Source organism: Leptonychotes weddellii, chromosome 7 (genome assembly GCF_054177405.1).
Source record: "Leptonychotes weddellii isolate Sample4059 chromosome 7, ASM5417740v2, whole genome shotgun sequence".
NCBI lineage: Eukaryota > Metazoa > Chordata > Mammalia > Carnivora > Phocidae > Leptonychotes > Leptonychotes weddellii.
In genome coordinates this window covers 26,969,791-26,993,401 of record NC_138375.1, presented here as the reverse complement: position 1 = coordinate 26,993,401, position 23,611 = coordinate 26,969,791, and the positions used below count along the sequence as shown (strand labels likewise).

At 37.1% G+C, this 23,611-nt stretch overlaps 1 protein-coding gene across 2 annotated transcripts in view; it reads right to left on the bottom strand.

The window, feature by feature from the left end:
* The window catches only part of WDR70 (WD repeat domain 70), a 263,085-nt gene that overhangs the window by 160,978 nt on the left and 78,496 nt on the right, over window positions 1–23,611 (bottom strand). For both annotated transcript variants that reach the window (XM_006730411.3, XM_031024925.2), the window contains one exon: window positions 18,019–18,172. In XM_006730411.3, coding sequence (XP_006730474.1) covers window positions 18,019–18,172 — 154 coding nt within the window. The remainder of the gene's footprint in view (window positions 1–18,018; window positions 18,173–23,611) is intronic.

Genomic DNA, 23,611 nt, shown 5'->3' with positions numbered 1-23,611 from the left:
GGGTTCGATCCCGGGACCCCGGGACCATGACCCGAGCTGAAGGCAGATGCCCAACAACTGAGCCACCCAGGCACCCCCAAAAATGTCTGATTTTCTAGCAAGAACATCAGAACAGAAAGCCCCTGCAAGAGAGTAAAGGGAAAATCATGGGGTGAAGGGGTAAGAAAGATGGAGAAAAATACCCTTTAAATTTGTATACCTGCACTCACTCCTGAGGTGCACTGTGTGAAACCTACCAGAATTAACCTGAGAAAAGCAGTGAGAACTGAAGATGGTGTGGACTACCAGCCAGGGTCCACACGGGTCCCTGGGTAACATGCACACGGGGAAAACCAGAATAGCATACAAATGCTTTGGAAATTAATACTGCAAGGAAAAACAGCTCATAGGAAGCAGGTCAGGACTTAAGAGTCTAAAACTAATCAGGTTGACTCTCAGCTAAAAAAGAAACCACACTCAGAAAAACAAACAAACAAACAAACAAAAAACCTAGCATTCTCCAGAGGTTTTGGACAGAACTAAGAATATCATAACACAATATTCAAAATGTCAAGGATACAATCCAAAAATAATCATACAAGGAACCAGGAAAACCTAACCAGCTCCCAAGAAATAAGATAAAAGATGCCAACCACAAAAGGATCCAAATGCTCTAATTATCAGAAAAAGACTTAAAATCAGCATTTATGACCATGATACATAAAAGGAAAGTTAACACATTTGAAGCAAATGCAAAGATAGAAGTGCTCAGCAAAGAAAAACAAACTCTTAAAAAAGGGATATCTGGTCATATTGAAAAATATAATAATGGAAATAAAAAATCCACTGGAAGGGCCCAATAATAGAATGGATATGAAAAAGGAAAGATTCAATGAACCTGCAGGCAGATCAAAAGAAATAATTCAGTCTAAACAGGAAAAAATGAGAAGAATCACAGAGAGCTATGAGACAGTATCAAAAAATTTAGTACTCATGTTATAAAAGACTTAGGAGAAGAGAGACAGGTGCAGACAAATATTTGAAGAAATAATGGCTAAAAATTTCCCAAAAATGGTGAAGGAGGTAAATTTACAGATCCAAGAACCTCAGTGAATGCCAAACAGGATGAACTAAATAAAAACAAAAATAGTAACTAAAAAAATTTTTAAAGCTTACACCTAGACACATATTAAACTATTAAAAGCCAAAGATTAAAAAAAAATCCTAAACGCAAATATAAAAAAACAACACATTACATAACGAAAAACAAATACTTGAATTACTGCAGAGGACTCATCAAAACTAAAGCCAGAAGACAGCAGACCAACATTTTTAAAGTGCTGAAAGAAAAATACTGCTAAGTTAAATGTACAGAAAATGTACTTTAGGAATGAAGGTGAAATAAATACACTGTAAGATGAAAGAAAACTAAGAGAATTTGTCACCTGATTTAAAAGAAATATTACAGAAATTGAAAAAACTGATCATATATTTCATATGGAAATTCAAAGAATAGCCAAGAAAATTCGAAAATTCTTTTACTTCAAGAATACTTATTACAAAGTTGGACACCTACCTCACACCACACACAAAAATTAACTCCAAATGGATCAAGATCTGAATGTAAGGGCTAAAACTATAAAACTCTTAGAAGAAAACATATGCATAATTCTTCATGAGCATAGTTTAGGCAACAGCACTAAAGGCACAAAACAAAGGAAAAATTAAATTGAGCTTCATCAAAATTTAAAACTTTTGTGCTTCAAAGGACACCATCAAAGGAAGCAGGTCATGAAAAGACAACCCAAAGAATGGGAGAAAATATTCGCAAATCATATATCTCATAAAAGACTAATAATCCAGAATATATGAACTTATAGAACTCAATGATAAAAAGACAACCCAATTTTAAAACACGCAAGGATTTGAACAGACATTTCTCTCAAAAAGATTTACAAATGGCTAATATACACACAAAAAGAAGCTCAACATAATTAACCATCAGGGAAATATAAATTAAAACCACAGAGACACCACTCCACCCCCTCTGAAACGGTTATCATTAAAAACAAACAAACAAACAACAACAACAACAAAATGAGAAAATTACAAACATTGACAAGGATGTATAAAAACTGGAACCCTCACATACACTGTTAGTGGGTATGTAAAATGTTACAGACACTTTGGAAAACAGTCTGTCAGTCCCTCAAAATGTTAACATAGAGTTACCATACGACCCAGAAATTCCACTCCTAAGTATACATCTAAGAGAAATGACAACATATCTCCACACAAAAACTTGTACATGAATGTTCATAGTAGCATTATTCATAATAGTAAAAAAAGTGGAAACAGCACAAAAGTCCATCAACTGAAGAAGAGATATATGTGGTATATCTATAAAATAGAATATTGTTTTTGCAACAAACAGAAATTAAATATTGATACATGCCACAACATGAATTTTAAAAACATTATGCTAAGTGAAAGGTCCACATATTGTATGATTCCATTTACATAAAATATCCAGAATAGGCAAATCTAGAGAGACAGAAGTAGATTAGTAATTGCATAGGTCTTTGAGGGGTGGTAGAATTGAGGATGATGGGTGAATTTTATGGTATTCTATCTCAAAATTAAAAATTAAAAAAGACAGTCTAAAGTTCTTCAAGTGAAAGGGAAATGATAAGAGAACCACTGAACATACATGTTAAATGGGTGAATTTTATGGTATGTATATTCTATCTCAAAATTAAAAATTAAAAAAGAAAGTCTAAAATAAGTTCTTCAAGAAAAGGGAAAGGATAACAAAGAGAAACCTGGAATATAAGCAATGAAGGGACAACAAAAGAAAGGGTAAATATCTGAGTAAGTAGAACAATATGTTTCACCCTTAACTAATTGAAAACAAAAATTATTATCATTGCCTGATGGGATTTTCAATGTATGTAAATGTAACACATATAACAACTACATCAGGATCGGAGGAAGAGCCTATGTGGTTGCACAATTCCTATTTTATACTTGAAATAGTAAAATATTAATTCTAAGTAGATTATATAAAATTTAAAATATATTTTTATAGTTCCCTAAAGCCACCACTTAAAAAACTATACAAAGAGACATAATTAAAATCTAACAGGTAAATAAAAATGAAATTCTAAAAATGCTCAGATAATTTATTTATTTATTTTATTTTTTTATTTTTTTTAAAGATTTTATTTATTTGACAGAGCACAAGCAGAGGGAGAGAGAGGGAGAAGCAGGTTCCCTACTGAGCAAGGAGCCCGATATGGGACTCGATCCCAGGACCCTGGGATCATGACCTGAGCCGAAGGCAGCCGCTTAACCAACTGAGCCACCCAGGCGTCCCTAAAAATGCTCAGATAATTTAAAAGAAGTCAGGAAAGATGAAGCAGAGAACAAAGAACAGAAAGAAGCAAAAATAGGGTGCCTGGGTGGCTCAGATGGTTAAGCATCTGCCTTCGGCTCAGGTCATGATCCCAGGGTCCTGGGATTGAGTCCCACATCAGGCTCCCTGCTCAGCAGGGAGCCTGCCTCTCTCTCTCTCTCTCTCTGTCTCTTATGAATAAATAAATAAAATCTTTAAAAGAAAGAAGCAAAAATAATGAAATGGTAGAATTAAATCCAACCATATCAATAATTACATTAAACTTAAATGAGCTAAGTACACCAATTAAAAGACAGTGATTACCATTATACATTAAAAAGCAAGACCCAACAATACACTTCTTTCAAGAATCCAACTTGAAATATAATGACATAGAAAGGTTAAAAATAAAGAACTGAGAAAGATCTAGAAGGACCTTGACTCAGAGCCTTGAACAGAATAGCCTTTGCTGTTCCTCTTTCTGCATGGCCCCTTCTCAGATATGTGTGTGGCTGGCTCCCTCGTGGATCCTTCATCCAGGTCTCAGCCTGAATGCCACCCCCTCAGAGAGGCCACCCTGACTACTCTATCTACAAGCCCCTAGTCACTCTCCATCCCCTTAATTGGCTTCATTTTAATTCATAGTACTTACTACTCTCTAATTTTATGATATATATTTTTGCATATTTACAATGTCTCCCCACTGGCATATAAATTTCATGATGGCTTAATCTAGCAGACATTCAATAAATGTTGTTGAATACGGGGCACCTGGGTGGCTCAGTCGTTAAGTGTCTGCCCTCGGCTCAGGTCGGGATCCCAGGGTCCTGGGATCGAGCCCCACGTCGGGCTACCTGCTCCGCGGGAAGCCTGCTTCTCCCCCTCCCACTCCCCCTGCTTGTGTTCCCTCTCTTGCTGTGTCTCTCTCTGTCAAATAAATAAATAAAATCTTTTAAAAAAAAAATAAATAAATAAATGTTGAATAAATGAATACAGAACAAAATATACCAAGCAAACAATAACTTTTTAAAAACTTGAGTGAATATATTACTATCACACAAGGTTGACATCAGAAGATGAAAAATCACAAGAGATAAGGAGGGACATTATATAATGATAAAAGGATCAATTCACAAAAAAAACATAGCAATTATAAGTGTATATGCACCTATGGGGTGCCTGGGTGGCTTAGTTGCTTAAGCATTCAACTCTTGATTTTGGCTTAGGTCACGATCTCAGGGTCGTTAGGTCATGATCTCAGAGTTATGAGGTTGGGCCCTGAGCCAGGCTCTGTGCTCAGCATGGAGTCTGCTTGAGATTGTCTCCATCTCACTCTGCCCCTCTCCCCACTTGTGCACTCTCTGAATGAATGAATACATAAATAAATAAATAAAGTCTTTTAAAAAAAGAAAAGCTAAAGCAAGTCTCTATAATTAAAGCATCCACCTTAAAATATTAGGAATTAGAAAACTACGAAAAACAAGCAAAAGGAAAGAAAGCATAAGAACAGAAATCAATGTTGAAAACAGAACTACAGGGCGCCTGGGTGGCTCAGTTGGTTAAGCGACTGCCTTCAGCTCAGGTCATGATCCTGGAGTCCCGGGATCGAGTCCCGCATCGGGCTCCCTGCTCAGCAGGGAGTCTGCTTCTCCCTCTGACCCTCCCCCCTCTCATGCTCTCTGTCTCTCATTCTCTCTCTCACAAATAAATAAAATCTTAAAAAAAAAGAAAACAGAACTACAGCAGAGAAATACAAATGAATGAGATAAATTGAAAACTTCTAGCCAGACCAAAAAAAAGAGAAACATAAATTGCCAACATCAGCAATGACCCTAAAGAAATATTACTAAAAATTCTATGTACATGAATTTGCTAATTTAGAGGAAATGGACCAATTCCATGAAAGTCATAAACTATCATAACTCAACCCAAGAACAAAGAAATAACATGAATAGTTCTATACTTATTAAATAAATGGAATTCATAGTTTAAATTTTCTGGAAAAAAGGGAAAAGAAAACTCCAGGCTACACTGGCAAATTCTACTAGGCGTTTTTAAGTGATACCATTTATAATGGCTTAAAAATATGAAATTTTTAAGGATAAATTAAGTATGAATTTAATGAAATCTGTTCAGGAGCTCTATGTTAAAAATTGTAAAACTTGAATAAAAGAAAAAAAAGACCTAAATAAATGAGAGATTATTGCTGTTGGTGAATTGAAAGATTCCATATAGTTAAGATATCAATTCTCTCCAAATGACCTTTATTTAACTTTAATTTTTTTTAAATTTTTTTTCAGAGACAGAGAGAGAAAGAGAGAGAGTGAGCGCTCGAACAGGGAGCAGAGGGGAGAGCAGGGGGGAGAGAGAGAGAATCTTAAGCAGGCTCCACACCCAGCACAGAGCCCAACATGGGGCTCCATCCCACTACCCTGAAATCATGACCTGAGCCAAAATCTAGAGTCAGACACTTAACTGATGGAGCCACCCAGGCACCTCTCCAAATAATCTTTAGATTCAAAATAATTTCAAACAAAATCCTAGCAGGATTCTTTGTATGTATAGACAGGATAATTCTAAAATGTATGTGAAAAAGTAAAGAAATTAAAAGGGCCCAATATCAAAACTACAATGAGATATCTCACACCTGTCAGAATGGCTTAAATCAACAACACAAGAAACAACAGGTGTTGGCGATGATGAGGACAAAAAGGAACCCTCGTGCACTACTGGTCGGAATACAAACTGGTGCAGCCACTCTGGAAAACAGTATGGAGATTCTTCAGAAAGTTAAAAATAGAACTATTCTATGATCCAGCAATCGTACTACTGGGTATTTACACAAAGAATACAAAATTACTAATTCAAAGGGGTCCATGCATCCCTTTTACAACAGCCAAATTATGGAAGCAGTGCAAGTGTATTGATGAATGTATTGATGTGTTGATGAATGGATAAAGAAGAGGTGGTATGTATATATATATATATATTATTCAGCCATAAAAAAGAATGCAATCTTGCCATATGTAAGGACACGGATGGAGCTAGAAAGTATCATGCTAAGTGAAATAAGCCAGTCAGAGAAAGACAAATACCATATGATTTCACTTATATGTGGAATTTAAGAAATGAAGCAAATGAGCAAAGGAGAAAAAAAGAGAGAGAGAATGAGAAACCAAGAAACAGACCCTTAATTATAGAGAACAAACTGATGGTTACCAGAGGGGAGGTGGGTGAGGGAAGGGTGAAATAGGTGATAGGGATTAAGGAGTGCACGTGTCATGACAAGCACCAGGTGATGTATGTAGATGAATCACTATATTGTACACCTGAAACTAATATAACACTGTATGATAACTGTAATTAAAAGCTTTTTTTTTAAGGGCGCCTGGGTGGCTCAGTTGGCGGAGCGACTGCCTTCGACTCAGGTCATGATCCTGGAGTCCTGGGATCGAGTCCCGCATTGGGCTCCCTGCTCAGCAGGGAGTCTGCTTCTCCCTCTCCCGCTCCCGCTCCCCCCTCTTGTGCTCTCTCTCTCAAATAAATAAAAATAAAATCTTTAAAAAAAAAAAAAAAGCTTTTTTTTAAAAAGAAACTAAAATAGCCCAATTTGAGACAAAGAACAAAGTTGGGAGGACACCGACAAATTTTTTTGACGATTTTATTTATTTATTTGAAAGAGAGAGAGAGAGAATGAGCAGGGGGAGGGGCAGAGGGAGAGAGAAACAGATTCCCCACTGAGCAGGGAGCCCAACTAGGGACACGATCCCAGGGTCCTGGATCATGACCTAAGCCGAAGGCAGACGCTTAACCACCCAGGCACCTGAACACACCACCAAATTTTAAGACATACTAAAAAGATGCAATAATCAAGGCAGTGTGGTATTAGTGAAAGGATATTGACATAGCTATAGAAGAGGATAGAGAGTCTCAAAGTAGAGAGCCTAAACTGCCTTGGCTTCCTCAGTCTTGCAGACTCCTCCACACTTGCTGCACTCTCCTCTGCCTAACTGGACTCCATCTTCACTGACATCTCTGCCTGGCCCTATAATCTAATGCATAGTCTGCTTACATCCCAGTCAGTTCCCATTTACCATTTTCCTCTCCCACTCCCAGACTCAGGGATTCTACAGATGGATGCTGCTCAGTCTAGTTCTTGGACCCTCACTTCCAGTACTTTGTCCGAGCAACAACCCAACAACTCACCGAGACCATTCAGGTCCTGAAGGCAAGCCCCAGAAAATAGGGTTTTTTTACTGATATGTGTTGATTAGAGTTGAAATAGCATCTTGGAATATAAAGGATATTTTTAAGAGGACCAAAAGAAAATGATCCCTATTACAGAAGACATTAAGATCAAAAGGATATGTGGGCACCTTAGCTGCTGAGTACCTAGAATATGAACACAAGTAGGTTAAACTGTAAAAAATCTAAAAGACTGTGAATGTTTCTTGTTTGTAAGATAGGAGCATGACAAAGGCAATGGGAATGTTAAGTACCCTTGTGTTAAAACAGTGACCAAAATTAGTCATAACAAAAATCAAGTTCAACTAAGGATTCTTAAATGGATCTAAACAGATTCAGTACCATGGCTAACATTAGTGGAAAAAATTTTAAAGTGACACCTACTAAAGAACAGCCAGTGACTAAAACAGTTTTTCATCAAATAAACTAGTTTTTCTCTCTTCCTCCCTTATCTAAACATAGGCACTCCTGAAAAAAATCCCTTTATTTAACAACCTTAACTGGAAATAGCCTAGAAGAATTAAGCATCCACTTGTTTCTCATAAATGTTATCCTCTCCCTAAAGAGAGAACATTACTGAACCATGATCAATACTGGTTTCCTCTAAACACACACACACACACACACACACACACACACAGAGATGGGGCGGGGGCACAGCGCAATGCGTGCTGATTTGTACTAATCTATACATACTCTCGTGGCTGCCACATGACAAGAACTGTAAAGAGCCGCTCTGATGCAGTGCCATCTGTAGTCACTGAATGAGGTGAGGCTCTGTGACCCACCCAAATGAAAGTGCCCATGTCTTTGGCATGGTGAGCTAACTAACAGAGGCAACTCACATGATGAGATGAAATGCAGCAGAGAATATAGTGTGAACTTGGATCCAAAAGTTCTTCTCACCCGGAGTCTGTTCTTTGGCTGTTAGGAATCACAAAAGTTCCTAAAATTGTCAGCAAAATTTTGTGTGCATACATCTTGCTGCAGAAAATGTTCACAGCTTTAATACAGGAGTTGGCGAACTTTTTCTCTAAAGGGCCAGATAATGAGTATTTTAAGCTTGGCAGGCCACATGGTCTCTGCTGCAACTATTCAACTCTACCACTATAGCACAAAAGCAGCCCCAGACAATAGTAAATGAACAGGCATGGCAGTTTCCAATAAAACTTTTATTTACAAAAACAGAGTGCAGGCTGGTTTGGCCCACAGGCTGTAGTTTGCTGATCCCCGTTGTAATCCATCCACACTCTTAGTCATTTCCTTCTATGAATCAAAGACTCTGAAGTCCAAGTTTTTCTAACTTCTGAGTGATTTTAAAATCCATTTGAATACACTGAAGAGATAAATTCATTCTTCTGTGATCTACTCAACTCCAACGACCTCTTCCAATATATTTCAGCAGCCCCAACTACCCCTAACTCTGCCATTACCACAAATAGTTACTTTTCTGAAACCATGAATTTCCAATATTTATTGATTTAACAAATATTTTTCAGCTGATATGTTCTGGGCTCTATATATTCCATTTACTGGTCACATAACCTCCTATCTTCCAGTTCTTCAACCTTCTTTATTTTCATTCATCCACTCCTTAAGCATAAACCTGAAAGTCCTTTCACTTTACCTACAATGAACAACTTTTATTCTGGAATAACCCCCTCCTCCTCATCACTGTATTCCATTCAAACACCCAGGCTCCTGAATAAGACTCAAGAACATCATACAAATATGCAGAATGACTGTCTCTGCAAATTTACATTCTACAGCCCTTAGTGCTCCCATAGTTCTTCTAGTCATTTTTCTCTCACAACCGTCAACAGCTATTCTAAGTCTTTACTATCTTACTGAAGGCTTCACCTCAACATCTCCCAACACAAAATTAGTGACTCTTCCAGCAGATGGTGACACTTTTAGTTTCCTACCTAAGACCCACAATCTATAAATATATCTGGATATGAGCCCTCTACAATCCCTCCACTCCCAGTGTAAATATATTCCGTCCTCCCACTAGAAGCCAACTCTTGCTCTTCTGTGTGATCACAATCACTACAACCTCCTCATGGACTTGCATTATTACTTAGTATGTGTGGTTTTTGCAGAACTATATTAGTTATCCATGCTGTGTAACAAATCACCACAAACTTAACTAATAAATTGGAGGTGGCCTACGACACTAACAGTTTTGGAGGTCAGAAGTCCATCACAAAGTAACTGGTTTCTTTGCTTAGGGTCTCATAGACTGAAATCAGGATCATGGTAGGGCTGCGTTCCTCTCTCTAGGTTCGGGGTGGGAATCTGCTTCCAAGTTCACTGAGGTCACTGGCAGAATCCAAGTTCCTTGTAGTTGTAGGACTGAGATGCCCATTTCCTTGCTGTCAGCTGGAGGCTGCTCTCAGTGATTAGAAGCTGTGTGCCTTCCTTACCACATGGATTCCTCCATCTTCAAAGCCAACAAATGAGAAGCTTTCTCATGTTTAATCTAAATTAGACAAAAGCTATGCCTGCAAATCTTTGCAAAATAATCCCCTTTATCTGTAACTCCTGTTGAAATGGCTAAGGAGTAATATCCTTAAGCTTCCTAGAGGTCACCTGGCTTGGTTGAGAAAATCTATGAAGCACACATTAATTTCTTGAAAAAGCCTTCAGTGTAACTGAATAATCTGACCTTATGATCTTTCTGAGGTTGTAGCAAAAGGTTATATGTACACTCTTGGTTTCTTCTCTGAACCACATTTTTGGAAGCAATTTCTTCATTTTAACATTATTTGCCATCTAAGATAGGCTCAAAATTAACTAAATCATCTAGTCCTGGTTCCCTTTTAATAAAACATCTTTCAATTTAACTTTATTCTCTCATATTTTCCTATAAGCAGCAAGAAGAAATCAGGCAGTACCCTCAACACTTTGTTCAGAAATTGCCTTAGCTACATACCCAATTTCATCAAGTAAGTTCTGCTTACAACTTCAAAGCCAGAAACAGAGACTCTCCCCTCAAGTCAAATCCCTCCCACACTTCAAATCTCTTTTGCCAGGAAAGGCTCAATCCCTCTAAGGGCCCACCTGATTAGCTCGACCCACTGAAGATAATCTTCCTTTCTTAACTGTGCCATACAATATAACCTAATCATAGGAGTATTGCATCCTGCTCATAGTTCACATCCACACTCAAGGGGAGGAGCAGAGAATCTTGGGTGCCCTCTTAGAATTCTGCCTACAACCAGGACTAGGAGTGTAGCAATTCTGAAACTACTTTCTATGAATGGTAGCAATGAACAAATGAATGAAAGTAGTGATGATGCTGGAGGCCAAACTTCTCACCGTTGAAGAAGTGAAATACAAATATGGAATGGAGAAAGGCTAGGAAGTTAGATTACGATTACTGGATGTATCAGTGTGAACTCATGATTTTACACACACACACACACACACACACAGTTGGTTGATCTCCCATTCCAGCTCGCTCTCCTGAAACAGTCTAGAAGCAATGACACCCCAGCATCAGTGAACATACCCAGGGCCCAGATCCAGATTTGTAAACAGAATTCTCTATTAAAAGGAGCCATGGATCAATGGAGAAATGGGTAACATCAGAGCAGGAAAAGTACAAGATGAGCCAAGAACATTTTGTTGTACCAGAATGTAAGAAATCATCCCCAAAGTGTTGGGGATATGTCAAAAGGACAGAAACCAGTGTTAGGGAGTTTCTATTAGATAAAAAGCTCTGAAAATATTCAGAAATTGGAAAGAAACACAATGTACTTCCAATCACTGTACTATTTAGAGTTTATATTTGTGGTTAAAACCATCAGTTAAAACTGCTTTCAGAAACAAAACTATACCTAGAATTCACAGTTTAAAATGTTTTACTTCTTAGGAAACAGGATTTACCATTAAAAGGATATGACTAATATGTTCATCTCCAAATTTGCAATAGCAAATTTTTGGAGTGGCTGGATATCAGAATAACTATGTGAACTATTCAAATATAAATAAAGCTATTTGAAAACATGTTTTTCCTGTAATTATTTATAAAGCTTCTAATTTCCATAATTACAGTACATTCATGGAGAAATTGTCCAGTTAAAGGTCCAAGGATTCTAGGGTCCCCTGAGCCCGTCCTTTCCCAATTTCATCATGTAGTTAAGAAAGAAATGTAACAGAATTGTTTTGATGTTGAAAAGAAAAGGGTTGAAGACAATCCAAAGGAAATTCACTTAACAATATCAACCCGAGATGAACTGATAAAAGGAAGTTTAATAAATGAAATTATAAGATCATAATCATGGGCATTCACTTATTAATAATCTATGAAAACACTTTTTAATTTAACTTAATACTGATGTGTTATGGAGTTTTGATGTATAGGAATACTTCTCAGTGAAGAATCAAAATTTAATAGTCACACATTTGTGGGCTCTCGGCCAAAGAGTCCCAATCTGAATCTCAGGCAAAGTGTGTAAGACTTCAAAGTAAGAAAGGAAAACACTCTCTGATTGGAAGTAATGTACCAATATTCTGGTTTAAAATAAATGAGTTTTAGATGACAATATAACTACAGATTTTAAAGTATGCTTTTGAATAGCTTAAAGGTTGATTCCTGCTTATCCTTGTCCTACTTCCCTAATGTTAAAAAAAAGAGAGAGAGAGAGAGAGACAACAGGCCCAAAATGGAGTCACTTATGGTAAGCCCACAGTACCAAAAAGAAACTTAGTACCTAACCTAAGTACAGTTTCAAACCCCCCAGGAATGTAATCTTAACTAGTCAGTCTGGAATTTCCTGATCAGCACCAGTGAGGTAATCCAACCAACAGACCCCTTTGTCCCCCCAAAAGAAGGTATAATCCTGCTAAAATAATCCATTTTTTTCTATTTGTAAGTTCCTTGTCCCACCCTCTCTCTGCCTTTAAAAAGTTCCATTTTGGACAGCTCCTCATAACCTCTATTTGCTAGATTAGATGCTGCCCAATTCATAAATCATTGAATAAAGATAATTAGATATTCCAATTTACTCAGTTGGATTTTTGTTGGATTTAGTATTACTCGTCTAAACCTAGAGAAGTAAGGTTTTATTTTTCCCAGATAAAATAACCAATGATCCCATGAACTCCAGCCCAGGGATCCTCATATTTTAAAAAAGCAGCCCAACCTAATTTTCAAAGGATATCTTATGAAAAACTCCAACACATAAAACAGACAAAACCAGAACTCCTCTGACTGAAGTGGAAGGCCCCCTGCTCCTCACTTCTATCCTGAGGCCTCTCCTTTCACCTTACTGCAGCCCCTGGAGCATATGCACAAAATCCCAAGACTGTAGAACATACAAAACATAGTTCCAAGTAATAAACTAATGTAAATGTCCTGGTTTGATCAGAAAAACATCTTTTCAGATGCATAAGGAAAATATAGGCATACAGAAACAAATGTTATTAGTGATTATATTTGGGTAGTAGAATTATGAGTAATTTTTTTCCAAATTTTTTAGAGTTGACAGGAATTACTGTTAGAAACCCAATAAACTTTATTTTTTTAAGGTATAAGTACAATCACTCTCCCCATAGTGAACTGCGTTGTAGTATATGACAGAAAAAAGCATTTCTGTACCACTATGAGTACATTTAAAAATACACACATACACACACAATGATGTAAAGATCAGAGATAAAAATTTAACAATATAACAATTTAACAATCAGAGAGGCCTGTTCATATTTGAAGGACATAATATTTTAATCACAATAGATCAGATATATTTAATTGTTTCCTTTAATGTCCTATTTATTGCAATTCAGAAAAGAGGTTAAAAAGTTAAGGAAAAAAACTGTCCCATGAAATCTACTACTTTCAAATAGTAATTCTTACATTTCCAAAACCTATTACTCAAGCCAAAGACTGCAGTTAAGATATCAGTAACATTTCCTAGACAAGTAAATAGTCAATTAATTACATCTGCTTCTGGGAAATGAAGAAAGTAAATATTAACCATGATTTTGAAATCAAAATGGAGATATTAGGCAAGTGGGGGAAGTTACAGTAGTTACAATATATAGTAGTTTTCTACATAATGGTAACTACATTTTTTTCCTGATTTATTAAGAAATAATTAACATACATCACTGTATAAATTTAAGGCATACAGAATGATAATATGATTTACATATATTGTGAAATGATTATCGCAATAGGTTCAGCTAACATCCCTCATCTCATACAGATAAAATATAAAGAAAAGAAAAAAAGTAAAAAAAAAGTTTTCCTTGTAATGATACCTCTTAGGATTCACTCTCCTTTAACAACGTTCCTGTATATCATACAGTGTTAACTATAGTCATAATGTTGTACACTATACCCCTAATTATACCCCTAGTACTTATTTATCTTATAACTAGAAATTTGTACCTTTCGACTACTCTCTTCCAATTCCCTCATTCCCCATCTTCTGCCTCTGGTAACCACATGTCTGATCTTTTCTGTGACTCTGTGGTTTGTTGCAGGGGATGGGGGGGCGGGGGGGGGGCGTTGTTTGGGTTTTTCTCTGTTTTAGATTCCACATATAAATAAATCATACAGTATTTTGTCTTTCTCTGTCTGACTTATTTCATTTAGTATAATGCCTTCAAGGTCCATTCAAGTTGTTGCAAATGGTAGGATTTCCTCACTTTTATGGCTGAATTTTATATATATATATATCACAACTTCTTTATCCACTTATCCATCAATGGACTTAGGTTGTTTGGCTGTTTCCATGTATTAGTAATTGCAAATGATGTTGCTATGAACACGGAGGTGCAGATATCTTTTCAAGGTCGTGGGTTTTCATTTCCTTTGGATATATTCTCAGAAGGGGAATTGCTGAATCATATGGTAGCTCTCTTTGTAATTTTTTGAGGATCCTCCATACTGTTTTCCACAGTAGCTGCACCAATTTACAATCCCACCAACAGTGCACAAGGTTTCCCTTTTCTCCACAACCACACCCGCATTTGTTATCTATCTTTTTTATAATGACCATTCTAATAGGCTGAGGTGATATTTCACTGTGGTTTTCATTTGCATTTCCCTAATGACTAGTGATGTTGAGCATCTTTTCATGTACCTGTTGGCCTTTAGTACATCTTCCTTGGAAAATGTCTATTCAGGTCCTTTTGCCCATTTTTTAATTGGGTTTGTTTTGTTTTGCTATTGAGCTGTTGGAGTTCTTTACATATTTTTGGATTTTAACCCCTTATCAGATATATGATTTGCAATTAGGCATAGAATGAACATATCTCAACATAATAAAGGCCATATATGACAAGCCCACAGCCAACATCATACTCAGTGGTGAAAGGCTGAACGCTTTTCCTCTAAGATCAGAAACAAGACAAGGGTGCCCACTCTCATTACTCCTATTCAAGACTGTACTGGAAGTCATAACTAGAGCAATCAGGCAAGAAAAGAAATAAAAGAAAGAGGTAAAATTCTATTTCAGATGATATGATTCTAAATACAGAAAATCCTAAAGACTCATCAAAAAAACTCTTAGATCTAATCAACAAATTCAGTAAAGCTGCAGAACACAAAATTAACATTAAAAAAAAATCAACAGGTTTTCACACACTAACAATGAATTTTCTGAAAAAGAAAGAAAGAAAATGATCCCATTTACAATAACATCAAAAACAATTAAATAATTAGGAATATATTTAACCAAGGAGGTAAAAAATAACTCTGGTAACTTAATATGCTAATGTTAATTTCCTATGTTTCCTCACAGACTTGCTTATCCATCCTTGTCCTACTTTCCTAATCATCTTATTATATGTACTGTATGTACTCTAAGTCTGAAATTGCAGAAATAGCCAGAAACAAAACTAACCGGATTCCTTTCTTCCTGAAATTTTATTAGCTAAAACTTAAATCCACAAAGCCTTAGTGTTTCTATAATGTAAGAAGCCCTGAATGGCTGAAATAATTAAGAAGAGCTTAGAGACTGGCAAAAACTTCTCTTCCTCATACTTTTTAAGAAATACTGTCTCCCATCCAAGTACTAACCAGGCCCGACCCTGCTCAGCTGTCGATGGTAAGCACAAACTAAAAAGAGAATAAATTAAATACAAGTTATTAAAGGTTTCATTTCCATAGACCAGTTGCTTAAATAGTTCTGGATTCCCAAAAGCTTCAAATAAAGCAGATAAAAGCAGAACTAAGTTTAAGACCTTAGGGAGAATGACCTAGAGACCTATCTGCTTTCTTTCCTTACCATCATCACTCTCACAACATCATCTTTGGTGGAATCCTAGGGGCAATGATTTTAAGGAGAAGGGAATGAGAAATTCTAATAAAATACATGAAAAAAAGAAACTACTGAAGCCACCACTGAATATAATCGTATGCTTAAATTATATATGAATTCTATTTGAATGACCTAACACTGGGCACTTAATAAACAATTAGTCACACAAAAAAATGAATGAGACTGTGATCCTCTTTAGGGTTGAGAGGAACTTCACTGGGTTTCAACAGAAGGCAGTTTGAAACATAGTATATTAATTTATTCCAAAAGTTCAACTAGAGCATGTAGATTATAGCCAATTCTCATTATTTGCAGTAGTTATGATCTATAAAGTTCTGTAAATACTGAATTATCCAATACAGGGTTGGGTTCATATAAGCCAGTCATATCTTCATCAACTAATCAATATATAACTTTACGTTTTTGTTTAAAGAAACATTATTTAACATATATACCTGATTCATTAACATTGAACTCATAGTCATGACTGAATGAAGCTTATCTAACATATGTATTTCTCTGCAAGGCACATCATGGACTTTTCACACTTAGGAACACCAGACAGTGCTCCAGCACTTCAGCACTATACTTGGGCGCCATTTTAAACAGCAAAATCACCAACAAAAGGCCCCCAAGTAATAAAAATGCAGCACTACATAGATCACAAAAAGGACACTTGATTACAATGTGAGAGCTGAAACAAGAAGAAAGAGCATCAGCTTTTTCACATTCTTTTTTGCTGCTCTGTGCAAGTACATGTCTGCAAATGACCACAAAAGCACGGTGTATTGATTTGGGGGTTACAAAAACATTTCAGCAAATACAGAAACCACAAATAATGAGGATCCACTGTATTTTCTTAGGCAATCAAATCTATTAGATTTTGATGTAGTTACAAACCTTGAGTATTAAGTGTTTTAGAAGAATGTACTAGGACAGGGAAAGAGGAGTAAAAGTCAGAAGTAAAATTGAGGCTCAAAATTCCACACCAACCATATCCACTGACACTGTAATAGATCTGTGGGAGGCTGCATTACTGTTCCCAATCCATCACCTCTCCTGTATCCTCAACCTTTGGCATGTGATACTGCGGTTACTCTCCCTAAAGACCTGGGCAAATTTCTCCACCAATACCTGTGGTCATGTGATTTGCTCTAGCCAATGGAATGTCCATGGACATATGAGCAAAGGTCTGAAATGTGCTTCCAGAGTTGAGGTTTCCTTCTTGTGTTTCTGCCATCACCATGTGAAAAACATGCCCTCAGGCAGTTCACTAGTGCAAGGAGGAACAGGGACACATGGAACAGACCCAGACATTAACTGTAGCTTGGAGCCACACTCAGACATCCCACAGATATGTTAGTAATTATAAATAATCCATTAAGTTTGATAGCATTTATGCAGCTATAGTTAAATGATACTTAATATAATTTCAAAATACTACTATCTCACTAAAAAATCTTTATATAAAAGGTTGATGAAACCCTCTTTCGTTCTTGTTCTAAAGCCTAGTACAGAGTAGGTTCGTGGTATGTTGTTTCCAAAGACGGCTGCATCTATGTCTCCCATCCCATATCTTTTACAATGTGATCTTGTCATTCACACACCAAACGGTGGAGTCTGTCTCTCCTCTCCTCAAATTTGAGTTGGCCCTATAATGCTATATAACACTTGAAGCCAGACCTTATAAAATCTGAAGTTTCCATGTTCATCCTTCATGGAACCCAGTCATCAAGCAAGAAGTCAAACCCCACTAAGTCCACCACACTGCTACAAAGCCTAAACTAGACACGTGGAAAGAGAGAGTGAGCACGCACGCACGTATGCACATGCACATTGTGGGTAAGAGGCAGGGCTGGAAACAGGATAGATACCATGGGGTAGAGCACCAACTATAAATCATCTGAGTGAGGCATTTTGAACATTAAAACCATCTTAGTGCCCCAGCTGACACTATATGAAGCAGAAGAACTTCCTGGTCAATCCACAGAATTGTAAGAAATAATAATACACTGTTTAAAACCAGACACTAATTTTTAGGGTGAATTACAGCAACTCAATCAAATTGTTAATAAATGTGTGCTGAATTAATTAAATTCAATAAATATTTTGTTTAATGCTTACCTTGGTGTTTGCCATGTCCACAATATACTGGTCTCCCTTTATACATTCCATTACTTCAAAACCATCTCTGTCAATCACTTTGGCCTGAGAGCTTCCAGATACAACAAGAATCATGTCTCCTGTGTTACTATACTGTAGTGACTTGATCTGATGGCTATGTAAAAGAAAAAAGAAAATAGTGTTGTAAGACACTGGGCATAATGTTTACACTTTCACTACATTAAGCACTGCCAGAAAAGTCACACAACTGCACAAACTGATAATTCTTCAAAATCAGGATCATCAACCTCAAATGGGCCCTCAACACTAGTGGCTATCCTGTTAGCACTCTCCTCCCACTCACCACAGCATCTATTAAAATATCTACTCACCGTAGGTATCTTCAACCCAACCAACTGCCCTTCTTTCAGCTGTTGATTTGTCTGGCTCTTTCCCAAAAGCAACAAACAACAACTGCCTCAACTTCCTCCCACTAATGTCATAAACTCATCTGGATCTGAACACCTCTCTTCCTCCTCCTCTTTGATTACAATGGTGGATGGAAACCTCTTCCTGCCCAAGGCAAATCTAATACCTATATTCTGGATCTCATCCTTTCCAGTCTCCTCAGGAACTTCTTCTGATTATCCTCTCTCCTCCCTTTCACAGCCAAGTGTTTGAACAAGTTTTCATCTCCTCCATGTCTCCAGTACTACAGTATCCTTTTTTTTTTTTTTAAGATTTTATTTATTTGAGAGAGAGAATGAGAAAGAGAGCACATGAGAGGGGGGAGGGTCTGAGGGAGAAGCAGACTCCCTGCCGAGCAGGGAGCCTGATGCGGGACTCGATCCTGGGACTCCAGGATCATGACCTGAGCCGAAGGCAGTCGCTTAACCAACTGAGCCACCCAGGCACCCTACAGTATCCTTTGCACGCTCACCACTCCACTCATTCCCCCAGCTTCCAGGATTTGGTCTGCTGGTGGCTAACACCTAAACTCCCCATACAAGATTATGTTACCATTCCAAAGCAGCCCACATTCAGCCTGGCCAGTGTGCAGTAAAATGGTCCAGCCCCCTGCTTCAGTCTGGGATCCATGGGAAAAATTAAACCAGCTTCAGATTTCCCTGTGGGACCAGCTGAGGCTGCTTCTGCAACCACATGACAATGCAATTTCTGCGCCTTCCTAAGAGTGTTTCCCCTACACCTTCTCTCTCAGGGACTAATCCCAAAAGCACTCTTCAACCAACCTTCTGCATGCAAATCCTGGAATTTCAAAGAATGGTTTTGGTGAACCTGACCTGAGAGAGTTGGTATCAAAAGTGGTCCTATGAAGTCAATTCCAAGATGAGATCACCAATTGGATAGTAACGAGGACCCCATCACGGGGAGTACATAGTTCCTGACATGCTACAGCAGTGCAACTGCAACTGCTAAAAGCTCATCGTGAAAGGAAAGGTACTGGCTGGTGTAGTATTCCAGGCATTTGAGAGGTACAGGAAACCTAAGAACTGAAACAACTCTAGAACTGGATAGCTATTACTGGGTGTAGTCAATGCAATGAATAAAGACAATGAAAGGCTGAGGATGACTATCACCAATTAAAAACTACAGTGTGAAAAAAGCCAAAAGGCCTCTTTGGCAGCCTACAAAGACAGGGTTATTGTCCTTGTCAGGTAAGTGGTATGCGGTGACCAATCTGGTAAAGCATCTTTTTCCACCTCTATTAGGAAGCAAGACCAAAAACAGTTCACATTCACAGGTGACCAACAGCAGCATACATATGCATGCTTGAGCCAGGGCTACATTAATTTTCTGGCCCTTTGTCTTAACATAGTCCAAAGGGACCTAAACCATCTGGACAATCTGAAGAAATTCATGCTGGTCTGTGATCTAGATGACATTATGCTAATTGAATCGGGTGAGCAAAAAATCAAGTACATTGGTGAGAAACATGCTCTCCAGAAGACGTGAGATAAACCCTAGAAAAGATCAAGAGATTGAGACAAGGATGTGTAGGGAAGATGCATGTAGACAGACATAGGAAAAGTGGACACCAAATACGAAGCTCTTTGTATCCCATGTTAATCCAGACAACACCAACTTTGAAAGAGGCAATAAACCACAAAGACAAAGTGACTTGGCCAGTTGACATTAGCTAGCTTTTGTCATCATCCATACCACTGTTAATGCGATAGTCTTATAAGTGAAATAGTGCAAAAAGGGATGGAAATTATGCATGGGACCAACAGCAACTCTGTAAAATTGACCTATTATTGCCAAAGGTCCAACCTGCCAGTAATAGAAGCCTATGATGAGCCCCACTCCCAAAATCAATACTAATCTAATGAGTAAGTAAAATACATAATATGAAAAACTGTAATAAGTATATGGGACAAAACTGGGTGGGGAGGGCAGAATGTGAACCAAGGGGACAGGGATATGTTTTAAGTAAAGTGGTCAGGAAGTAAGTGACTAAGTAGGCTATGAAGTGAAGGAGTAGGCTATGAAAATATTTTGATATCTGCTCTCCCTTTCCAAGGGAAGCAACAGCTACTAGGAAGGACCAAGAAGCAGCAACGCTACTAGAAAGGACCTGCAGCAAAAGTGTGTCTGGCATTTCCCCAGTGTAACTGTAGCAGAGTGAGCAAAGCAAACAGGAGTTGGAGAGGTCAGAAAGCAGCAAGTGGGGAGATGCAGATCAAGGAGGGCCACGTAAGCCACTGAAAGGACCTTGGCTTTTGTTCTCTCAGGGAGAAATTAGACGAAACCCATCGGAGTGCTTTGAGCTGAGCAATGACACAATCTGACCTACACTCTACAGAACCATTTTTTTGTGCCTGGACCATTCTGCACTCTGAAGTCTGTGGATTCCCTCTTAGTATGTTTTTTAAACATATTAAAAAACTACATTAGACATATACTGGAAACCATTATTTATCACATAAATAACTAAAAAATATTTTTTTGAATTTGTGACATATGTGAGTTTCTGTACTAATGTATCAAGTAACTATGCATAGAGGCAGGTCTAATAACTACTGTAATTTCAAAGGAGTGATGAGCATAAACAATGTGTACTTCAATATGACTATTATAATAATAATGATATAATATGAAAGCATCTGAACTTTGCAGGTACACCTGTGACTTTGTTGCCTATTTTCATAATTAAAGGAAATGGCTAAACATCATTTAGAGATTAGTGAAAAGAAATAATTTTTTATCCAAGTTCACAGAAATTGGGAGTACCAAATATTGAACTTATGAGTTGTAGAATTTAAAAAATAACTGTAATTAGGGGCGCCTGTGTGGCTCAGTCGTTAAGCGTCTGCCTTCAGCTCAGGTCATGATCTCAGGGTCCTGGGATCGAGTCCCGCATCGGGCTCCCTGTTCGGCAGGGAGCCTGCTTCTCCCTTTCACACTCCCCCTGCGTGTGTTCCCTTTCTCGCTAGCTCTCTGTGTCAAATAAATAAATAAAATCTTTTAAAAATTTAAAAAAAAATAAAATAACTTTAATTAGGGGCGCCTGGGTGGCTAGTCATTAAGCATCTGCCTTCGGCTCGGGTCATGATTCCAGGGTCCTGGGATTGAGCCCCGCTTGGGGCTCCCTGCTCAGTGGGAGGCCTGCTTCTCCCTCTCCCACTCCCCCTCTGCTTGTGTTCCCTCTCTTGCTGTCTCTCTCTCTCTGCCAAGTAAAAAAATAAAATCTAAAAAAACAAAATAACTATAATTAAGAAATTAAATGACAAGGTATATAATACATACATAAAACTGAAAATTAAAAAAGAAATATGCAGAAATTTTAGAATGAAAACTACAATCACTGAGATTTAGAACTAATGGATGGGTTTAACAGCAGAGAATTAATGGTTAAAAGATCATTTTTAGACTTAAGCGTGGTGACAAAAAATGGAAAATGCAGAAAAAGTTTAAGGTACATATGACATATGGTGAAAAAGTCTCATATTAGAATTGCAGAATGGAAAAAGAGATAAGCAGTCTGTAAAAAGGTGACTGTCAAAATTTTGGAAAAATGATAAAAGACACTAACCCAGAGATTCAATAAGTACTGTAAACCCCAAAAAGGTAGCAAAAACCACACCCAGGCACACCACAGTAAAACTGCTGAAAGCCAAAGACAAAAGTAAAACCTTAAAAACATTTTTTTTCAAACATGGTTTCATCAGGAAAATTCAAAAGTAAAAGTACAATGAGATACCACTGTCTACCCACCAAATAACTAAAATATAAAAGGCTAACAATACAAAGTATATTACTGGGACTGTGAAATGAAAAAAATCTACCTTCTGAGACAAAGAAAGCTGTCACATCAACAACTGCAATATATTCTACATATTATAGGACCAGCACTGACCAAGAGAACTTTCTGTGATGGTGGAAACATTCTACATCTGTGTTGTCCATTATGGTAACCACTAGCCACTAGCCACATATTTCTATCAAGCACTAGAAATATGGCTAGTGCAACTAAGGAACTTAATTTTTAATTTTATTTAATTTAAATTTAAATAGCTACATATGGCTAGTGGCTCGTGCACTGAGCAAGTGCAGCTGTTAACAATATGAAATAAATATAAAACAGTCTCAACTTTGGAACAACAGAAGATTCTTATTGGCTCATAAAACAGATGAAAAATGAAATACTAACAAAATGTTCTTTAGAAACAAAAGAAAACCTAATGAAATCTATTAAAGTCTATTTGGATGATACTAGTACCAGTACTAAAAAAGTCAGTTGTACAGTCCCTAAATGTGATTTCCAGTTACAAATTTAGAAATGAATATGGAAGTAAACTCTCCATGTAAAAATTTCTTATTCACCATGCTAAAACACAGTCTGTAACATTCTTCAGAGATGGCATGGTAAAGTAACACACATCAAAGCAATCTTAAAGGATATGCTATCTCAGGTGCCATTCTCTCAAAAAAGAAATCACCAAATAAATACATATGGAAAGCAAACAATTAAACACCTTAGACAGATAATAATACACAAACCCATAAAGAATTCTGCTGGAGAACTAACTTAAAGTCCCAAATATAAAATTTCTCTATCAAAAAGCAAAATTGAAAATCTGTCTTTTTAAACTGTCCTCATAACTTCCTTTATGAATGTAACTCTGTTGGCAAAAAAAAAAAAAACAGTCAAATTCTTTGATTTATCCTAAAAGGTCAATCTGAAAATAAAATAAATTTCAATGATTAAGACAATTTTAACAAAATTTTAGGCTATTTAGTCTTATTTAGATTTACTTTCTAAGTCTATAATTTCAAGGCTGAGAAATAAATGGATATTTTAGCAGAAAAAACTATTAATCATGATAATTTTGTCTCCTAGAAACAGAATATATACAAAAAATCAAAATTTAAGTGTATCTGGCTAAGCAACAAAAGAATTATTCTTCCTGGCTGGTGGCCAAATCCAAATTAGATATTTACCAATGAAACTGCTTTTCTTCACAGCTACTGCTAACTAGAAACTAGTGCTCAAAATTTAAACTGACCATTTCTCCTAAAATGCTGAAATTCTAGCTGATAGTTTTTTAAATATTTATTCTTCAAAAAACCATTCTTAATGCACTGATTCAAA